The sequence below is a fragment of the Myiozetetes cayanensis genome, unplaced genomic scaffold, assembly GCF_022539395.1.
Source record: "Myiozetetes cayanensis isolate MyiCay16 unplaced genomic scaffold, myiCay2020 scf5-8, whole genome shotgun sequence".
NCBI classification, from domain to species: Eukaryota; Metazoa; Chordata; class Aves; order Passeriformes; family Tyrannidae; genus Myiozetetes; species Myiozetetes cayanensis.
The window spans coordinates 63,607,737-63,630,551 of NW_026087742.1; the positions used below are offsets into that span (position 1 = coordinate 63,607,737).

Below are 22,815 nucleotides of genomic sequence, written 5' to 3' on the forward strand. Positions count from 1 at the left end.
CCAAAAATAGAAAAGAAGTAGTTCTGAACATAAGCAATGATCTGAAGTACAAAGCCTAATGATAAATATAATTGTTAAAAATAGGAAATGGTGGTAGAAATGCTACTGAAATATTTGTTTCTAGTAACAACTTACTTGTTCTGTCTCCAGTAAGATAAGTGTCCTGGAGAAACTCTATGATAAAGTATGTGAAATTGAAGGTAGTAAATTAAAGTTTACCACCACCATGTTTTAAAAGCTGTAGTGCACACTCCATTGCAGCAGAAAGCCTGGAAAATCCTGCTTTCTGGCTGCTATTAGGGCCAAATTATTTGCAAAATTAAAATCAAAATTTGCAGAACCTGACATCTCTTGGAATTTTCTCTTTCAAAGCTTTACAAGCTGAAAACCCTATTAATAAATGTATGGGGTTTAAACTCCAGATAATTATTTACAACTCCTGTCATGCCTTGAAGGTGGCTCTTCCTAAATAATGTGTAAGAATGTTTGTGATGATGTTTCATCCCATGTACCCTCTTTCTGGAGGGGTGGTATGTAGGGTGGACACTGATGTTTCAGTTTATGAGGCAAAGGGTCATGGAATGTTTTGAGTCTTGATTTAGGCCCAGGAACAAACCCTGCGGCTGCTTGGCAAGTATATTCTAAGCTGAGAAGCAAAACATTCCATGGTCCTTAACCAACTGAAAACATCAACATCTGACCTTCACACGGTGGCATGAATGAAAGATTTAAAATCTGAGAATTGTACCATTTTAGATCTGAGTTCTCCAGTGTGCCTGGCATTGTCATATGGTGATGCTGTAATTTTGAGTAACATGGTGTAGCAGGGACGTTGTGTTCATTATATAATATATGAAAATAAAAAGAAAGTTTCCTTAGAGATCCTATCTTACAGTCTCACAAAAATGTCAAGCTTCAGAGTAACTACTTGGAAAGATGAATTAAACTGAGACCTATTTTAATTAAGGTTTAAGTTACAAATATTTGATCAAGTGTTAAAACTAGGCATATCACACTTTTTGTTTTACAAATATAACTGTTGAAGTTTTTATAAAGGTTAATATTAATTCCACTATGCAAAACAACTCTAAATCTATAAATATGTATACTACAGATCTAAATTACCATCTATCCAAACACAGTTTAATACATGATTAAACCTTCTCCTGCTGCCTTTCATAACTCATGTGTCCCACATGGAAAGAATTTGTAGGCTAAATCCATTTTCTGGATGACATACTAAAAGTCTTTCTACTTCATTTAGGCATGCCTAAATCTAAACAAATCAGCGTCAGCCTCCCTTGTAGCCCACAAGGTCTCCAGGAGGAATTAATCTGATCCTAAAGGAAGTACCTAAGATATGTATGAGGAATTTGTAGCAGCCTGTTTAACTACACTGACTGTAAAGAAGGACTCCCCTTAGTTATCAACTAAATTTAACTAAGACTACTGTAGACAACTAAATTTAGAAAACTAAACAGGTGGGAGGAATTCCTCCACAACAGTTTACATGCCAGTTAGAAATGATGATCTCATTGTCGTGGGAAAAGATGAAATGAAACTGGCTGTTTGTCTTGGTGAGAGTGAAGACATAGTATCAGGATATGGGGAAGCTTTCCCAATTGTGTGTTCTGTGTCTTGAGAAGCTACTGGAGACAGGCATTAGTCACTCCAGTATGTTCCTCATGCAGTTCACTTTAAACCTGATTGATATTCGTTGCATTGTCATCTTTTCTTGATTAGATTATTTTCTTTGCTTGTGTCCTCTCACTCAGGTTGAAATAGTTTGTTATACTCTTAAACTGGGCAGCCCTGGGTACACTCACAGTGTGAATTAATGGCTAAAGAGCACAAAAAGTACAGGAAAAAATTTGAGTTCTTTTTTCCACGTATGTTTCTGGCATAGTCATGTGATACAGGGCATTTGTAGTTCTGTTTCCTTTTTCATACATCTTCTATTACATTCCAAAGTAACTTATACAATAACCAGCATGGTTGCTTTGTGTTTTGGGTGTTAGATTCTAGGTAATGAGGTTTAATATAATTACTTATATAAGCAATGAGGTATGTTTTATTTGTTGGCTAGACCATGGTGATAAGTTATAATTCAGAACACCTTATTTTAGCTACATTTTTTCTTGATTTATAAGCCTGGGATGGAGAAGTTAGAACTATTTACCAGTTGGCTGACAAAAGCTTAGAACTTTGCACTTGGCAGCTGATTTGTTTGAGATGGAGAGTGATGGTGTTATAGGAGTGGTAATTATTTGTAGTGTATTAACCTGATGAAAGATGACTGCCTTTTCCCCTTAAGTCTATACTGCAAATTTGATGAAATAGTCCTTGGAGTTTTGTTATTCTGCAAAAGTCCAGCTATTAAAAAAAAGTCATAACTAGATCCACTTTATAGGTTGTTTTAGAAGCAGGAAATATCTCAGATCCCATTTACCTAAAAAGCTACCAGATGGCTTGAAATTTCTGTCTCCATTTTCCACCTGCATTTTGCAAAGCACACAAGTACACATTCAAGTCATATGAATGTCTTTTCAGAGGAAATATCTGTGGTAAAGATGTATTTGATCCAAATGATCCCTGTAATTTAGAATACTACCATGTCTACTGAAGCAAACATGTAAGAAGAACAAACTTCTTTCTCATGTGAGGAGCTTTTTTTTACATTTCTTTTAGTAATAATCAGAAATAGTATCACAATACAATGTAGCTCTATTTAGGCATTTGTAGGTGGTGTGTAGAGAACGTGATCTTAAGGAAAAGAATATACAAAGCATCTTTATTCACACTCAGCATAGTGGTAGCAGTTAAGCAGATTTGCTTTTAAAAAAGCCACATGGTAATTAATTCAGAAACTCTCACAATTTCCTAGATGGCAGGGGTGGTTCAAACTTGCAAATGAACGTAAGCAATTGGAAATCCCTCAATTATAGGAGACTTTTCCAGATATATTTTTAAGCATAGAATAGTTTTTCTTGTCCTGCCATCTGAAGCAATATTTCACTACCAAGGCTGACTTACAGAATTTCCGAAGAAGAGTTAAAAAGCCAATGAATCTTTCATAGTATTCTACCCTTACTGGTCCATTATACATAACAGTTACAAAATTAGAAAAACAACCACAGACGTTTGTTTTCAATCAAGAAGGAAAAAGAAAATAAACTAGAGGTAGCTGGAGACAAATCACTCTTGACTTGTTGTTGATGTCAGTACAAGTTGTGGATAGAGTTTAATAACTATAATTTTTAAAGTCTGTAGTGCCATCCAAAATAGAATGACTTTTCTTTTTTTAATTATTATATTCTGCTTACTTGATCTATAGAATGCATATAGAGCATAAATCCAAATTCTTTTAAATGCTTGTTCAACATTAACATTACTCACTGGCAGAGCAACATTTTGCTATGGAAAATTATAAACAAAAAGTTTATAGGGCAAAAATTACATTATAATTTTCAGTTCATAGTCTCAATTTGTAGACCATGTAATAAATTTGAACATACTCTGATTACAGTCCTGTTACAATTCTAACATTGTGCTTGGTAAAAGGCCTACCTGAAGGTTTCTATTTTAGCTTCTGAGCCTTTAGTGCTAGCCAGTCCTGAATACAGAACTGAACGTGGCTCTAGTGTTTGGTATCACGCTCTTGTCCCTTCTCCGTACTGTAATCAGTTTTGAATTTCTTTCCCAATAGCAAAATTCAGAAGGAATACTGAAAAATATGATGCTTCAGAACAACACTGGGTTTAGCATACGTGTGCATAAACCATCTGAGAATGCTTCATTCAAGATTTGACCCAGTACTCTGAACACTTAACTGTTTTGTGAACATGAAGAGTAACATGTCCTTCTGGTTTGAAAGGAGTAATCCAAGCTCATTTTCCTGAAAAACAGGAAAAGAGAAAGTCTGAGTGTCTTACTTGAAGAACAATTTCCTCTAAATTTGTGGAAAAGGAGATGGAGTGGGGCAGGGCAGGGAGGGAGGGGGAACTGTCTTTTCACAAAGAAGTGGGGTTTAAATAATAGAGTCATAGAAAAGTTTGGGTTGGAAGGGACTTATCACAGAGAATAAGAACTTACTCATGTACTAAAGATCATGCTGTCATATACGTAACTGAACCCTTCCCTTGATTGAGCCAAGTGCTTCTTAAAAAATTAAGCAATTCCATGTACCTGCCACCAGAATCCATGGAAATAACTGCAATACTGTCAAGTACCAATGAACCAAGGGGGAACCTTTTTAGGCATTTAATGATCAGAGCAATTTATGTCACCACTAAAGTTTCAAATCTGAAAACAAAAGATTGAGTTATTGTAGCTGCATCTACATTAGTCTAGTATCATAACAGCAAAATACCCTTTTAAGCGTTTTTACCTCCTGCTTTTCCTTCTCCTACTACACTTTGGCACTGCAGAGCGGTCTGGAGTATGTGGACTAGATTCCTCCACAGGATCCAAAGCCAGATCATTCACTTCAGGAGCACTCCTACCACACTCCAGCTGCTAATATTCAACTTGCATGACCAGGATAGAGCTTATCTGAGGTAAATCACCTGAAATACAGGGCTTTCAGCAAGGAGATCTGCTGCTACTGTACTGTGATATTTACTGAGCCAGGTGCAGTCTTACAGTGTCTGTTCTTCTAGGCATGACAGCACGAAATGCTGAAGCTCCAGTGCACTGTCATGACACACTGAAGTTTTGCACATGGTTTTGAGGAGCACAAAGCAAGTCTCAATAAGCAAACTGGTAATTTCCTTATACCTTAGTTCTGTCACATGCAGATCTGTGTGGTAGCACGTGGTTTTCCAAATATAGCTGAGATAGCAGAACTCTTGTCATGGCATAGGTACACCTGTTCCTGCTTCCTCTTTGGTGGTTGCTCTTGGTCAGCCTTGCTTTCCACAATTAAAAGCAATGTGGCAGAGATTAGCTATTTTAGCAGTCACACATCTGCTCTCATCAAATCAGACTTGACTTGTAGAAGTAGAGCTGGTCACCAGCCAATTCAGTTCTTCGCTTCTGCCTTCTCACCTGACACAAACTGAAGTTTTTCAGATAGGCTGCTAGCAGTGTTCTCAAGAATGCTGGCTTAATTTCATTTACCCTTTCTATTCTTGGTTTAGTCTGATTGAAGAAATGTGAAGGTAAAGGTAGGGATAAAGACTCTTGCTTCAGAGGTGACATGTGACACTGAAGACATCTTATGCTGTCACATAATGAAAATGTGAAAGCAAAAACTTGTGAATGTACTAGAAAGCTTTGCGTATTGTCCCCTAGCAAAAGGCAGACATATATCCAGTACACTCCAAATCTTTCTAGTTATTAGATGTCACAGATGAAAACAGCTTGGATGAGCGGTTTTCAGTAAGCAGGCTGTTAGCAAAATTTACTAAACTAGGTCAGTGTGACTATAGTTAGAAGTAATGGGGTGAAACATAGCAAAGTGAAATATCAGTGGAAAGCATTTTGAATAGTGAAGTGTGTTGGACTGTAAAACATTCTCTCCTGGTGTTGAAATACATGCATATGTGCTCATCATTTATATTCTGTGCTGTTTTGCCTTTCTAATGTGATATGATAATCATGCATCTATGAAAATTATTGGGAAATCTTGGCACCTTTGATTTAATCCTAGCAGTATATATCTCTAGTGGGGCAAGTAGTGAGACAAATATCATAGATCAGAAATAACCAGATGGCAGGCCAGAAGGGCTCTGAGTTTGCTCAAATGTGGAGTAACAGGGTACCAAGCTGTGGGATGATAACACCTGGTTGCCTGTTAGCACTTTGTGTCAAGGCAAGACTTTAATTGCCCCAAAAGTAGAGCAGCGCCTGCAACACCCTCATATGTGCCAAACAATGGCTGCTAATGTATTATGTCTTCATTTTCTTATCAGTATAGATTTAATGGGAGACATTCTTGATTTCAATATTAGTAACAACAAGTGCATGGCAAACTTTACACGTGCAATGAGATGCAGCTGCACAGGTATCTCCCACCCACTGCAGTATGTCGCCAGCAGCTTTGAACTCTCAGTCTTTGCTGACCCATTGACACCAAGGAGAAGAGAGATCCTCTTTCCATCCCTCTGCCCCAGTGTGTGGCTTTTTTACAGACTGCACAGTAGGGAACATATTGACAGTAACACCCCTGGTGTTGCAGCTGCCTTGCTGCAGACTGTCTGCATTCTTTCTTCCCCAGCAGACATCTAAACTCAGTGTGCTCCTTGGCTTTCTAGATCAGTAACTTGGCAGAGGATACCTGCCCTGGAGGCAGCCAGTTTCCTGCCTGTCATGACTTTCACCCAGTTCATCTCTGAAACCCTAATGTATCATCTTGTGGGCTCAGCATGTAGGATTTGCCTCCACACCCACGCAGGGTCTATATGCAGGTGCCCATTATAAGTATGCTAGGTGAGAACATAGCCCATGCAGCTGACTGGCATGTTGACACCTCAGGTGACTTGAATCACTTTGCAGGTGCTTCTAGTTCTTCTGACTAAAGCCGTGATAAAGTTGGCTAAAAGGTATGTGTCTAGTGACATCTGAAATGGCATCCTTCTTGGATTCTACCTGTGGACAAAGAATGATATAGTCTATCCAGCCAGTCCCCAGGAATGTCTTAGGTATGTAAAATATCTTAAAGGTCATTAGTGTTTCTGTTTAAAAAATCTAATCCCGTCCTGGTTATCCACTGAAAACAGAGGGAGTTGGGGGATTTATCTCAAATGTCGATGTCTACATTTAGACATTTAACGTAGGTGTCTTAACCCTGAACTGAATCCCACCCACAGTTTTGTCTTACAAAAAGAAGTAGTCTAAGGACATGAGATTGCCTGAAGTAAAATGCCAAAAACTTGCCAGTAAATGATTGTCAAATATATGCAGCACTTTGACACAGCTCTCATCCAAACAGTTGGTAGCTTTTCAGAAATAAATAAGAGTATGCTTTTAGGGTCCCCTGCCATTGAGTGTAATACTCAATTCTATGTTATTTATCAAATTCTGATGGACACATTTGGTTGCACTATCCACTGCCCACTTCTTGTTTTCTTATGTTGTTACAATTTCTTGTCTGGCCTGGTCCTGTCAGTTGCTAAGCCACTGCTAAAAATGGTGGACATTTTTTACTCTTACAGTTCTCTGTAAAATGCAGAGTCTTGTTCAGTCAAACTGAGTAATTGTTTCTGAGGAGTGTTTTATTAACAGCTGGTTTTTCTACCTTGAGGTTGACCTTATGTTTTGAGACAATTAGCTTGATTAAGTTCTCCCTGACATGCCCCTGTGCAATGAGCTTTGGAACTACTCTGTAAAGGCAATGTCTAAATTATGCTACCCTTGAATTAGTCCCATTTGTCTCACTATCTAAGCAAATGAATGTGATTAGTGTAGAAACAGTTCTATCCTTGAAAAACAAAATTGCTCATTTTTACCATGAGAATGGTTATGGTAAACAACATTAAAACCTTATCCAGCATTTCCTTATACAACCAGAGGTAAGCAAGCACTTAAGTACAGTATGTACCAATGGCAATTTAATTTTCCCCCCTTGTTCCAAGCAGTGAGGGTAGAAAACTGAGGGTTGCATGCTGCAGTAACATGCTATCCATGACATTTGATAGTCTTGAAGTTTTGCTACTGTTAAAAAAAAGAAAAATTGCTTTGAATATTTTGATTCTTAATCATTCCTGAAAGGAGACTTCCTTCCATTCACAAGCATTAATTTTAAAAGGGTTTATTTTTATTTGTTTGTCCGCTTTTTCTCCTCAGTGCTCTGGTAAAACAGTATCAATTGTTTTTATGATGGATGATACTATGCTGACAGTTCGTGATTATTTGTTAAGGACTATTACATGTCTGGAGCTTTTGCTCTCAATGGAAAGAATGTCGTAATTTTAGATTTCCTTTAATAGAAACCACTGATGTTTTTAGTACCCAGAACATCAGGGCACTAACCCACTTCAGCAGTGAGCAGTGTTCTGCATAGCTGGCTGTGGACGGTCTGGGAGTTGATGTGAGTCCTGTGAAGCAGCACAGCTCAGCAGCAACAAATAGAGATCCCTGCCGAGGACACCACTTGAGGTGTAGCAAAGCAATGGCTGGAGGGCACATTGCTGTAATGAAATTTGTTAGCTTTGCTTTCAGGAAAGATGTTACTGTCAGGCCAGAATAACCTATTCCTTATTTAGTTAATGAACCTCCTATGCGTGGAATTTCTAAGAGTCATTGTTAGATTTTCACAATTTTCTTTGCAGTTTCCTTTGTTCTGGTGTGGGTGGGTTTTGTTTGTTTGTTTGTTTTTGTTTTGTTTTATTTTTGTTTGTGTTTTTATGGGTTTTTTTGCTTTTTGTTTGTTTGCTTGTTTCAATTTCCCTTCTGTTCTCCCTAAATTCGTATTTTGGATACTTGTTTTTTCTTTCGTCAGGTCTTGATATGTTCATGTCCTGATATGTGCACTCTTACATACTTCAGAGACAATCTTCTGTCTTGGTTTGCCTCTCACTTTAGCAAGTTTTCCTGGCAACCACAATTCATCTTGGCCTGGGTCTCTGCCTTCTCTCTTGCACCTACTTGAAAGATGAAACCAGTTTATTTGGTGTTGATCTCCTAAGTTCCAAAATCTATGTGTATATACTGTAAGATGTGTTCTGATTTTATAAAATACTATTTTCTGAGAGCCTGCATTGACTTAGATGGAACCTGATGTTATTTTCTAAAAATTATGTTAAAAGGTGCTTAAATTAAAGTTCAGAGACATTATGCTTTGGAACAATGTGCTGATTATTCTAAACACTGGCCTGATCTTGTATTAATATGGCAATTTAATAAGTGAGAAGATGAAATATTAAATGCTGCAGCTATTAGATAGTATCTAAACCTGCATTGTGTTTACAAACTCCTTTTTTTTTTTTTAGTAGCTACACCAAACTGTTTTCATTCGTATTAGTAATACTACTTTATTCCTTGCTCACAGGAATAATTTTTTTCCAGAAGTTCAGTATCAAAATAGCATTATTTCAATTTCTTCCTATTCTCTGAAGTCAGAAAGAAACCTGAAATCCTTCTTAAAGGGAAACATGCAGGAATGCAGGTAGTCTGTCTATTACCACTAAAGATAACCTTAATCCTCTATAATTAAAAAAAAAAAAAAAGAAATTCATACACTCAGTATGTCACTAACTGTGCAATGTTAGCATGAAGGGGATTATGGAGAATGTAGGATACACCTGCACAGTGATGAATAATGTTAATAGCTTGCACGTATGTATTTGAAGGTCAACTTCTTTATGCAGCTTAGGGTTGGTTTCATCTTTGAGGACACTAATTTCAGGGAAAAGGAGATATTACTTCGCTTACCAGCTATAATGAATTGTACATATATATTCCTTGAGCATAGGTGACCTTCTTTAATATTTCAGGACAGTTTATGAGATTTCTACTGGACGCCAACGGTTTGATATGTTGGTTTAGCACAGCATCTGAAAGGGGACATGTGCCATAACTCATGGTGCAGTCCCTTACGTGCTGTTATATGTATTTGTACATAGAAGGGAATTAGAGTAAGAAAAGAGTTTCCTGCAAAGGGAAACATTTTCAAAATAACATTGACCCATAGCCTGCAGATAGGTTATTGATATATCTGGTTTACAGTAGTGACAGGAACCTGCCTATCCCACATATCAGGAGATATTCCTGATATTACTAATCAAGATAGGGCATGTCTTCCTTTGTACATTGGTATTCCTTTGGTTTTGACCAAATGCAATTTCTTATTTGCCATTTTTTTCTTTTCAAAACGAACTTTCTGAACATCTTTGGTTCAGAGACTTCTTCAAATGCAGATGTTCAGGCCTAGATTCATATTCACATATACAATCAAATGAAAGAAATGGAGATTAGTCTGAACTGTTTGCAGCAGAACTTCTTTTTTTCTGCTAACTGTAGAAAGACACCAAGATAAATACATTACAGGTTAGAAACCTTAACAAGCTGTTTAAGTTTAGGTATATTTCATCTACCTACAGTACCACTGAATGTGGTTAATATCTATGGTATTTACCTGTTACATTCACTGGTATGAAGTGGATGTCATTTTACTTACTTCAAAAAAAGAGTAAACACTATAACTTTTAGCCTCTTGATGATCGCTTTTCTTTTGCCTCACTGTTATTTATATTCCACCTATCTTACTCGATAAAGTAAAATGGTGATGGGTATATTTAGAACAAAGTTTTCAAATATAAAGTTCATGCTGTTTACAGGAAAGGAACATTTGACATTCATAACTACAAGAGGTCATAGAGTCAAAGACTTACTGAGTAGTAACTGAGTACTAACAGACCTATGTGAGACATCTAAGTAAAGAGAAAACTGACTAAAACTGAAGCACTGGAGAGGGAGAGGTTGCTGGAAGTGGAGAAATTCTTTCTTATATGCATCACTGCAGAATTAAGTACCACAGGCATTTATAGAATAATTTGTAAAATTATTTTTTTTTCCTTTCACCAGAAGTTTATTGACTGAGAAGAGCTGAGGAGGAAAAGAACATGGGTTATCGGCAAATTGAAGGTTGATGATTATGATACAGTCTTGAGAAAGGTGATGGTAGGTTTAGAACTTAACCAAGTAAAATTTCTAAGCTTAATATAGAGAAGTATTGAAGTCATTGTACGAGAATGCAGGGAGGTGTGTCTTGCAGTGACATGTACACTTTGGTCACTCAGAAGTGGTATGGCAAAGACATAGTGCAAAACATGGAAGGAGTTGGAAGGTTCAGAAGTCAGCTGACCACTTGGGGACATCTACTGCTAGTTAAATGTCTGAGAGTACCAAGGGTGTGACATAAGAGCCCCTTCAGGGCAGCAGCTGGGGACAAGTAGGGCATCCTGGGATGTTTCAGGTGGCACCAATGTGCAAGGAATGGGCTGGAGATGTAAAGGAACCAGGTTTGTGCAGCCTGGCAAAAGGTAGTCTAAAGAAATTACAGGTTTTTTCCAAATGTCCTGGAGGAAGGATGATCCTGTCAGTAGTCCTCAACAGCTGAACCTAATTCAGTACTGAGGAAGTTGTCGGGTCATAGGAATGAGTCTTCCTCATTCACAGAAGCAATGGAGGAGAAGGTGGGCCTAGCAGGGGGATGCCATATACTTCTGATAGGGAGTCTGATCTTTTCAGAGTCAGATTGTTTGAGAGAGCTCCTCATGTAAGAGGCTGAGTTTGGTGGCCCAGGAAGCCTTTTGCAGTTCAGGCTTCTCAGGACCAGGAAACATGCTGATTTTCTCTTGACCTGCCTTATGTCATAGTTTAAATGAGATATTTATAGTAATTCTTAAGTCTGTGAATCTCTCATAACATCTGGTCTTCTTGATAATTAAAGTATTGTTTCAAAGAGTTTCTTGTAACCGAGTTTCATTTTCCTGAAATTTTAACGTCACATCCTGTTCTCTTCAACTTTTATTTGATTGTCTTGCCAAAAAGGTATTTCTACCTTGAGAATCGAAGTTAGGCTAGCTTGTGTTTAGAACTTGTTCCCTCTGGCTCGAGGTGCAGAAACACAGATGCTTCAAAATGAAGTTGCTTGCTCCCTATTTCCAGAGATAAATTTGAATGATTAATTTTTAAACTAGATGAGTGAAAAACTGCCCTAAAAGCATGCAGAATTAATCTTCTGCCAGTTGGAAATTGTGAAAAGGTGCATTTTCCACAGTGAAAGTTTTATGTATCAATTATTTCCTATTTTCCTATCTGTCAAATATATTTTTTCTGTGAATAATATGGTAGAATAATGAAATGTATGTTTGGGAGAGGAGTCATTATTTACAGTAAAGGACTGTACATAATACCTCAGAAGGCAGTTCATAAGTGAGTGTTGAGCTAGATTTGTAGTTCAGATTTTAAAGTGACCTGTTTTTAAAGTTTTTGTGTTGTAATACACCAATACATGTTCTCCTGAAGTTTTCTCCCACATGGAAGAAAATACAAACTTTCTGAAGGGTGGTCCAAGTATTTGAGCTATTAGCAATCTCACATAATTGCTGCTGGGTCACGGATCTATAGAGCATTATAATAGACATGCCTTTGTAAGCCAGGGAATCCCCATGACAGCTTTCTCATTTTATCACCCTCTAACAATGAGAATTCTCTTATTGTTACTATTTATATTTTCCACTCCTGTTCTAACTTAGCAAGATACTTTTAATCCTGAAATGTTATTTGGGCATAAGCATAAATGACAATATGGCCGTGTAGGCAAATTTCTGGAAAGAACTATTCCTCTGGATTTAAGAAGCCTTATATAATACCTCATCAAGCTATTCATTAGAGAATGTTCTGTGCTATACATTTAAAGGTCTGGAATTACATGAAGCTGTCATTTTATGACTTTTGGTAAATAGGAGTTGTCGGAGTTTTGGTTTTCTATTCTATTCTTTGAAGTCTTTATTGATACAAGGGCAGGAAGGGCTTAGTCATCACATAAGTGTACAATTTCTTGAGAAAAATGCTCTCATTATTTTTGTCAGGCTTTGGTCCAGATAGTAATTAGGTTTTGCTGTTAGACTAGTTAACTAACCAAATTATACATTTGAATGATTTAAATCAAATTCTTTGGTTGGGGGTTTATCACCAATGGGTAACCATATTTTTCTAGACTTGTATAACTTCATTTTATGTTATCTAACTAATTAGATTGTGGATCATAGTCTGCTATTGAGTCTAAATGGTCTGCTTACATATAAATTTGATTTTGATTTGATTGATCATTTTAATTCTTTTTACTTGAGTTAGTGGGTTATTATTGGTAGGTGAGCTTAGATAACAAGTTTTCCTGATTTTAGTTTTATGAATTCCTTCAGGAAAATGTATTAAAATGCACTTACTCAAGTGTCTCTAAGCAGTGAGAGGGCAGAGCCATTAAGGATGTGGGTAGAATAAGGCCAATAAATTCCCAAACCTGAAGAGTTTCTCCTAAGTAGCCTTTATTTATTGCCAGCTTTTGTTTTATTTTAGTTCAGCCTCTTTCAAGGCTCCCCACAAAATGCACATAGCACTCTGAGGGTAGCACCATAAAGTGCTTATGTGAGCGTATATGTTTGTACACAGATCTCTCCATTGGCCTTAGATACTAGGAAGTGTTTTAAGTTATCCTTGGGGTGGCTTAGGTTGTACATCTGAAAATTGACCCACAATGCAGTGTTTTTATTAGCAAATGTTTAAAAAAAAAAAACACTGCATTGTGCAAATGTTTCCCGGGCAGGTGGGGCTCGTTAGCCCTTAAAGGCAACCCACCTACGTCCTAAGGACCTCGCTGCCACCGTCCAAGCTCGCTTGGCCCCGGCAGATGAACCTTAGGATTAAAGGGTGGGCTCAGTTCCGCGCACACTGTGTCTCACCTAAAAAATCCAATGCGCAGGCTGGAAGGTGGAAAGACCTTCCCCAGATCTTCGCTCGCGAAGACTGGCCATTATTAGCAAATGTTTACTAGAAGTATTTGGGCAGTCTGCCCGAACCCTCCCTTTTCTGGCCAAACTGCATGCTGCCTGGAACTGCATCATGTGAAGCATGGGAAGACGTGGTTCTGTGTGAAAGTATACCCTGAAACACAGAAGTCCCTGCAACTTATAGCATAACTCCCACAAGTGATGCTCCTGTTCCATATTTCCCAAGCTAACCCCCTCCAGTGAACTTGTACAGTCAGACCCTTTCTGCCCAACCACAGTTTGATTTCTCTGCAGAAATTGTGTACTTTCTGCTCTCGTGCTTTCCTCATTTGGAGAAAGACCACCCACTCTATCCAGGAGCAGGGGACAGCCCACTCCCCATGTCTCCTGAGAGTTGTTGCCATGCTGTGTGACTACTACAGAATCACATACACAGGGCATTAGGTCATCACTACTGTTGGAAATGCTGGAAGGCAGCCTTATGTGTAGCCAGATGATACTGAAGTACTTTCTCTTGAAAACTATTTTTGAGAGCTCCTTCAATTTACCCTGGGGAATAGCACCAGCCAAGGAGACAGGAAGGTCAGTTCAACTGGATGATGCAGTCACTCATTAAGATCATTATCTGTGTTATTGCTGTCTCTGTCCTTCCCACCCGAAACTGGGTGCCTACTGGGTGTAGGCTGGACTCACATCATTCATGATCCATCATTTCAAAGAAGTTTGTGTCAGTCAGTGGAAAGCATTTTTTGTCTCCTTTGCTCTGGTAGCAGGCTTAAATGCTTCACTATTCCCCTCTGAGTAAGAAGAAATAGCTCAGGCTTCAGGGTCATTCCCAGAGATTCTCAAGGATATTTGCATAATTCTACCCATCAGCAAGAGAAAACTATGCATCTTGGTTTTTTTCTGAAGAGTATCTTTTTCTAGTTTAAGTAAAACTGGGAAGATGAACTAATTTAATATTGTCATCTAATGATACTTCTGTGAGCTAGTGGTGCTCTGTCATGGGGGAGCCATCTGATTTTTCACCCATGAAATAAATGAAATTAGGCTCAGTTTTAGGAGTTTTTGAAGAAGCAAGTTCTTGAATATCTCTGATTTTAAAAATTATGCAGCTTTGCAATACTGCATTCCTGACACCAAATCATCCTACCTCTCTATGATCAATTAGTAATTTGTACTGCCTCTCTTAAAGGTTTGGGTTTTTTTTTTTTAATATTTCAATTCTTCTTAAACCTCAGGCCGATACCAGTGCTGACCTTAAAGATCACTGTTAAAAGAAGAATCTGTCATTCTCAGCTAAGATTTGTTGTGACATCAGCCCCAGAAGATGAAAATTTCCTTCTATTCGGCATCAAGTGAACTTACAGAACATTCATACACTATATATGAAGCACCATGCTTTAACCCCCCCAAAAGTGCTATGAAACTGCATCCTGTCTTAAAGTTTGAAAAAGAAAAAAAAAAAAAACACAAAAAACCCCAAAGCGCCTAAGCAAGTAGTCTATGTCACTGCATCAAAGGTTTATCACGTTCAGTGTCAGCATTTACACTCTCCCAGGACTCGATCTTTTTAAAATGCTCTTATAAAATGATAGTAGAGTTTAATGTGTTATTTATCCGTTGTACCTTGGCCCCTGGAAGTTGTTCTTTATAGCTGATGTCCTGCCTTGCTGTATTTCAAGCCAGAACACAACATGACAGCTTGCCTCCCATCATTCACTGCAGCTGTAGGTCATGCTCTTTGCTTTAGTGCAACTTGGACTATAGGGTACTTTAAAGCAGAGAACAAACAGGAGGTTTAGCTCTTTTCCAAAGTAATCAATGGCCTCAGAGGGAACATACACCATATTGAGCTATTCAGTTTATCTTCTGCGTGCATGATGCAGTGTTAAAGTCCAAATTGCTACTTTTGCAATTGTTAGCTTTCAAGTCTGAAGCTGATTGTAGTTCTAACCATGAAAAATTAATTTCAGGTGATGACCCCATATATTGGCAGCTATAGCAGTTGTAAATAAACAGTGCTAAAGGCATACGTGGTCAGTGAAACTGCTTCACCTGCAACTGAAGTTTATTGAGCAGTCCCTGGAATCAATCCAGTTGTTGTCTCGGCCCAATTAACATTTTCCTACAAAATTTTCGGGCAAAGTGTGGGAGTTAGCATGAACCCCAGAGTTATTCCCAATAGACAGTTCTCATTCAGCTGTCCTATTTTTGGGCGAAGTATGTTTAGCAGTATAGACACAGCCTATCCAGTTGATCTCAATGCTAGATGCATTTAAGTTACTTGTTCAACTTTGGTTGTATGCCAGTATCTGGACTGATGCTGTGTTCAGAAATCAAAGACTTAACTTGATTTTCTTTTGTTCTTATTGAAATGAAACAGTCTGTTTTGGTGACTGACAGTGAAGGAACTTTATGCTTCATTTGGACTGGGAATTTATCAGAGCTAGAGTCTTGCTTTCCAAAATGCTCTTTTGAACATCATTTTTACTGTGTATCAGATAGGGTTCTGTGTCAGATTAAAGCTGGTATGTCACACATTTATTTTAGAAAGAAAATTTCATACTTTCATGAACATAGCAAATGTCAGAAACTTTCCTTTGCCATGAAAATTGCATATAAAATAGTTTTAGAAGATGACAGAGAAACCAGCATACTATTCACTTGTCATAAATGTTCTGGTTTCCTGAGCAGGGTGACACCAGAGTTAGTAATGAAGTTTCGGTTGTTTATTGTTGTTGTTGTTGTGTTTTTGTGGTTTTTTTCCTGTTGGTTTTTTTAATGCAAATAGTCTGAAAAACAAACTCATGAGCAAAATCAGAAGTGTGCTTTTGATGACATCACAGAAGAAGCTGTATAGTATATATGCTGCTATAGTGAGTATAACAGTGTTCAGTGTTGGAAATAAAGCATCTTTAGAAGGTTAGTGTCAGTGAGTATTCCAGCAATTGCATTTGTGGATCTTGTGGAGCACATCCATGTCCCTCCAGCTGCTCATCTGCTGAAGACATGTTGGTCTTTTCCTGTATCTGAAAGGGTTGCAATGTATGCACCCTGGCAGTAAAAATGATTTGTCACAGAGGCCCTTGGTGCCAGTTGATGAGTTGCTCCAATACTCCTCCTGCACCTGGCTATTGATAGTGTTTTGGCGTAGGGAACAGCATGCAAGGGAAATGCAAGTAAGGGTTTCCTGGAAAAATAAGGAGGATATGATCATATGTGTAGAGGAAGGAAGCAGATACTGCAAACATAGAGATTGGATAAATGCCAAGGAATTCTAATTGCCTTTTTTTTTTTTTTTTTTTTAAGCTTTATCTTTGATAGGGAAACTTCTCTGTACCTGGGATTGTAATATGCATGTGTGTGTGTGCATATATAGATATATATGTGTGTGTATATATATATGTATACACACACACACACGATATAGCAGCAGAAGAAAATTTTCTATTGTGTATTTAGCGTCAGTAAAATTCATAACATCAGACTTTTTTAAGGATTATCAAATGATTAAATAATGATAAATAGAGTAGAAATGTTAAAGGTTTAAAAAGAAGGTGAAATGTTACTGTTCCTGCATAAAAAAAACTAGTCCCATATAATTTGAAATAGTTGTCTGTAGCAGGTGTAAATAAAGCTGGACGTTAAGAAAGAAATCTTGTCTTGTAAGAATCTATTTTCTGTCAAAGTATTATAGTTTCCTTTTTTATATACTTCTCGTGCTCAGGTACTGATGATATTTCCTTGGCAAAGCAGGAAGCACTATACAGTTATTTAGAGAGAGTTATTTTGTCTTTGTTTCTTTTGAGAAGTCTTTTTATTGCATGTCAGATGTGTGGACTCTAATTTAGAGACTACAGTTACAATTTTTTCAAGTTTGGAACCATATTTTTTTTTCTTTCATTTCCCTCACACTGTTCTAGTGTATTGGACCTCTTGTTTCTTTAGCCTCTTGTTCCTGCAGAGAAGCTTAAAGCAATTGGAGGCTTCCTTACCTCTGCTGGCTACTCCTAGTACAGCTCTCATGATGTGCCTGTGTAAATTTGTCATATGCATGTTTACATGTGACGGCACAGTAACAGTTGTCATACAAAACTATCTGCCTGTTGATAAAACAAACAAACAAATTATTTTTGTAAACACCCAGGAACCATTATTTTTGATGTTTATATCACCTTCCAGGAGCATGCTGTATCAGCAATTAATCTCTTCTCTCTAATTGCATGTAAACATAGATTTTTAGTTAATACAAAACTTTATGTATGGATGATATTTTCAGGAAGTGTTGCAGGAAGGAAAGAAAGCTTAGCAGAGGACAGCTATTTAGAAGAAAGACAACGTGTGCTTAACATGTCTCTTCTGAAAGAGACAAAGTAAGCTCAGATCTAATTTTCAAGAATCATGTGAAGGTAAGCAAAAAAGGTTCCAACAAGTGTTTTTCTTATGGTATACAGTGAGACAATAACAGGTCTTCCTCACTCTTATAAAAATAAAGAAACACGAAATCCTCAAATCACCCTAGTGAAATTATGATAGATCCCATCCATAGGTTTCTCTACTCTTCCGCTACCATAAGGATCTCTATGATGCCTGGTTTCATTAATATAAATTAATTCCTAGTTTGACTCCCAATAAACAGGGAGATAATGATCTGTTTATTCATTCCTGTGCTTTCAAGAGAGATGAGCTTATAGCATTGACCTTCCAGTTGCAGTCCCTCAGTTTTCTCTACTTGTCTTGAGGAATAATGTGTGTGCATTGTGGGTTAACTCAACGTCTGCCTGACAGATATGAAATAGAGCCATTGTTGGGACCTAAGTCATTGTGAGGTGGCAGATGCAGTCAGGCAGGATGCCCTTCAGCATCCAGTACCAGATCACAGTTTGTGAGCAGAGGAATAAAACTCTAAATCTATTGCTATCATAGAAATATAGCAGCCCACCTTTCTTGTAGATACCTACTTGTGAACTTCTACACTTAAGTCTGTTAATTTGGGTCTGAACATACACTTTTTCCTGCTTGAATTGAACTTCTAGTTTTGAAAGGAAAGAATTAAAATCTAACTGGTAAAATAACAGTGCATTATCAATAAGAATGTGATATCTGTCCCAGGAGCATAAAACTGTGCAATGGATCTGCAGTGTAGTTTACTTAGAGTGAGATTAACAGAACATAATCCACAAACTGTGCAACCTCTAGTAGCCCAGACTGCAGATTGATGCCGTTTTATAGGGAAAATTGGGAAACATCTTGTAAAGGATTGCAGTTCCTGAGCTCCTGTATATTGGTATGGAGGTGAATTTTTCTCATGTGTCTCCTTTTCTTTCTTCTACCTGTCTCAAGCCCTGTTGATCTACTTGCCTCTCATCACACTGCATAAGGAAAGTGGAGAAGATAATTACTGTGTTCCTCACTTACTATGTTAGTGATTTTTTTTTTGAGGAGTCAAAACCTAAAAATAATAAAAATATATACTATTTTTTTAACTGGGATCTAAACAGAGATTTTATTTTAATGACTGAAAGACATGGAGGAAAAGGCAGTGGTTTACTGCAATTTACAGTATCAGCTGAGAAAATTTCAAGAAACTACAGTTCTTCATTTAATAAACTGTTCAACCTCTAATTGGACAACAGTGGGAAATATTTTTTGTGTATTTTTTTCTTTGAAGTAAAATTTTTCTCTTCAGTCTTTCCTCTTCCTTATTTCTTTTTTTATACCCAGGTAGAAGATAGACCCAGGAGAAAATCATTCTGTTAGAAGAAATTATTTTTGCAAAGTCCTTGCATAATGTATACAGAATAAAAGCACAGACATTAAATGCTTTTTTAAAAGTAAGACTTTAGAGTTGTTTTATAGCTGCTATGTTTTTGTATTAATTCTGGTTTGGAACTGAAGTGTACAGAATCAAAACTGTGACTATTATCTACCAGTCCTTGGAAATTCATCTCCTATGGATTTTGGTTTTCCTTTTGGGGTCTGAATTTTAATTTATACATTAGTGAGTTCTGCTGAGAAAAGCATTTTATGTGAATGGTTTTCTAATAGCATATGAGATTGAATCAAAATCTTCGTAGGGAAGCTCACTGCTTAACTGTACAAAACAATTCTTCCCGCAGATAATTCTGGGCATTTGAGCACTAGGAAGATGTAAATGCTAATAACTATTCAAATTCTAAAATATTCTTTCTACCCGACCTAAAGAAACAGATAAGAAGGGGTGTATTTAGTTGTCCACACACAATCCCTGAGTGACACATGGCTGTAGGATGTCAGAGACATTTTCATGGAGGTACCGAATGTGCACAGACCTTGTGTATGACCTGAGACATGCTGGAGTACAGATGACATAACCAGAGCATCTCAGAGGGGCCTCAGTAGCTTATGCGGGCAACTGAACCAATCTCTAGGTGACATAGCCACTAAAATCAAGCTTAAAATGTGTGAGTGCCCTTAAATCTACTGAGCAGTGGCAACTGTCCAAGAGCTTACTCTCCAACTGTGGGAAACATGAGGTAGTGGGACTGAATGAAGAAATTAAGGATGGAGTTACACTTCTGGTGCAAACTACCTTGTATCATGTCATTTCATGTTTGCCACAGGTCTAATATACGCATACAAGCAAATGGTACGCTGACAGATATGCTTTGACTTGGTAAGTTAAAAACAAGCAATATTTTGGCTTCCTCTTTTGCAGATCTTAGAAGTTCTATTGATAGACATCATTTGTGTGTGTTTCAACATCACTTTTTAATATGTTTTAAATACTTGTATATTGCAAATATTAATTTGATGCACTGTACCCCGAAAATAAATTATTGACTTAATCTTTGTTTTCATCTTGCAGAGATAAAGTATTAGAATGGCATAAAATATGGCCCAGTTCTACTACAAGAGAAGCGTCAATGCTCCCTACAGAGATCGTATCCCTCTTCGCATCGTACGGGCAGAGTCTGAACTGTCTCATTCAGAGAAAGCCTATCTGAATGCTGTGGAGAAAGGAGATTATGCCAGTGTAAAGAAAGCTTTGGAGGAAGCAGAAATTTATTTCAAAATCAATATTAACTGCATTGATCCCCTGGGAAGAACCGCACTCCTTATTGCAATTGAAAATGAGAACCTTGAGCTCATTGAGCTGCTCTTAAGTTTTAATGTCTATGTGGGAGATGCTTTGTTGCATGCCATACGGAAGGAGGTGGTTGGTGCTGTGGAGCTGCTGTTAAACCACAAGAAGCCCAGTGGGGAGAAACAGGTACGTGCAGGATTTTCTCTGAGTTTGTAGTCTGCTCTAATGTAAAGAGAAGAATTGGGCAAAGGGAGTAAGCAAAAAGAAAACCAAAACCAACCATCATCCTTGCACACAAATGTTTAAAATCAAAAGATAAATTACTTTGATGCTGTATGCATTGTATATATCTATGTTTAGACATCATAGAATCACAAGTTGTTTGGAGTCAGAAGGACCTTTAAAAATCATCTAGTTCCAACACCCTGACATGGGAAGGGAAATCTTTCACTAGACAAGGTTGCTCAAAGCCACATCCAACTTGACCTTGAACACTTCCAAGAATGAGACATCCACAACTTCTCTGGGCAACCTGATCCAGTGTCTCACTACCCTAACTGTAAAATAGGCTTTCCTTCTGCCCAATCTAAACCTACCCCTTTCAGTTTAAAACTGTTGCCTCTTTCCGTACCATTACAGGTCCTGGTTAAAAGTCTCTCTTTGTCTTTCCCATAAGCCCTCTCTGTATAATGCTAATATTATTCCTACTGGGAAGTCTTTAATCATTCAAAGAAGCAAATAATTACAAAAAGAACAGTAGTGGTAATACGTGGTCCATTTGAATTAATATTTTTAAAATATTAAAATATTAAAATATTTTTTTAAAAAATTATGAAACTCCCATAAAAGTCAGTGAATGTTTCAACCCCTCCATGGGGAGGTCATCATCTCCAAATTCAGCAAGGCAGCACTAGGAGGCATGACCCAACTGATCAGATCTTCAGCCCTGTCTTAAGTAGTCATCTATCCTATCAAGTACACCTAAAAATGTACAAACTTCTCTCCCTTTCTTTCTGTCTTCTCTCAAAGGAAAAAAATCATTACATACCAGCTCATTTATAATGTGATACCTCTTCTGCCTGCCCTTGCATTGCCTTGAGACATCTCTAGGAAGTAGTTAGCCTCTTGCACATCCTTCTCTTTTTAAAAAAAGAGTGGAGACAGGATAACATAGCCCATTAATTCTGATATTCATTGGACTCTTGTAGGAAGAAAAACCTTAAAAGTAGTTGTAATATTGTATTATATTTTCATCAATTTTGAATTTTATGTATTATAGGTACTCTATAAATGTATTTCAATGAATGGTATGTTGAATGATTACAGCCCCTCCACAGATAATGAATACAATATAATTACAGTAAAATGTACTTGCTGTGGATATAATTGCAGATAATAGGTAAAAGGTATAATTTTTGCTGATAAACTAACACAAATTCTATGCTTTTTTTGTTATGGAAAAAAAGAAGTATAGTAGGTCTTTGTGCAATAATGTATGCCTGCCTTGTCTTCTAGACAGTAAAAGCAGAGCTCCTTTAAAATGACAACAGATTTATGTCAGAGAAAGGGAAAAAAACCCTAGATTCACTTTTTATTTGTCTCATTTAGTTATTTCTCAACTGACAGTGGAGATGAGAATACAGTGTATAGAAATTTCTCAGTGCAGTGTACCAGAACCCGGAACAATCAGTGCACAGCCCCATGCCAAACCACTCAAAACACACATTCTCCAGCCTCTATAGTGGAAGTTACCATTTGTAGAGCAGAGTTCATGTCACTTAATGGTAGCCATCCAAAGATATGTCTCATCTCTGATCTGGCTCCCTGGGCTTCCCTTTGCAGTGGAGAAAAATGGAGATCCCCAGAGAGCACCTCATGCTGGCTTTCTCAACTACTTGCTTTATGAGAGCATAAACTACTTTTTGGCTTTGCTAGAGGGAGTCTACAAATTCACCTTAAAATAGCTACCTAAATTTTAGACTGTTCTTTAGATTTTCAGAGCTACTTTTTCACGTGAGCCACAGCTGCTGTAATGAAAATGATTGAATACAAATAGTAAAACTTGTTTTAGGTGAGCTTCATGCTATAGCAGTGAAAAGGTAGGATTATTTTTGGGTGCATACTACAGTGTTAAATTATCCACAAACTGCTTTTCTCCAGTCTAGAGGTTCGATCTGTGGGCTGAAGCTTAAGCTTATTGTTTCAGTGCCAAACTCCGCTGCTGGCTTGTATGAAGAGTTCTGCTCCTCCTGCTCTTTCTTTATTTCCCAGATTGCACTTGCTGGGGGTCTT

At 37.6% G+C, this 22,815-nt stretch overlaps 1 protein-coding gene across 1 annotated transcript in view; it reads left to right on the forward strand.

Moving 5' to 3' along the window:
- The window catches only part of TRPC4 (transient receptor potential cation channel subfamily C member 4), a 134,823-nt gene that overhangs the window by 30,381 nt on the left and 81,627 nt on the right, over positions 1-22,815 (forward strand). Inside the window, exon 2 of the mRNA XM_050331615.1 lies at positions 20,305-20,709. Within this exon, the coding sequence (XP_050187572.1) occupies positions 20,332-20,709 (378 nt within the window). The 5' untranslated portion in view covers positions 20,305-20,331. The remainder of the gene's footprint in view (positions 1-20,304; positions 20,710-22,815) is intronic.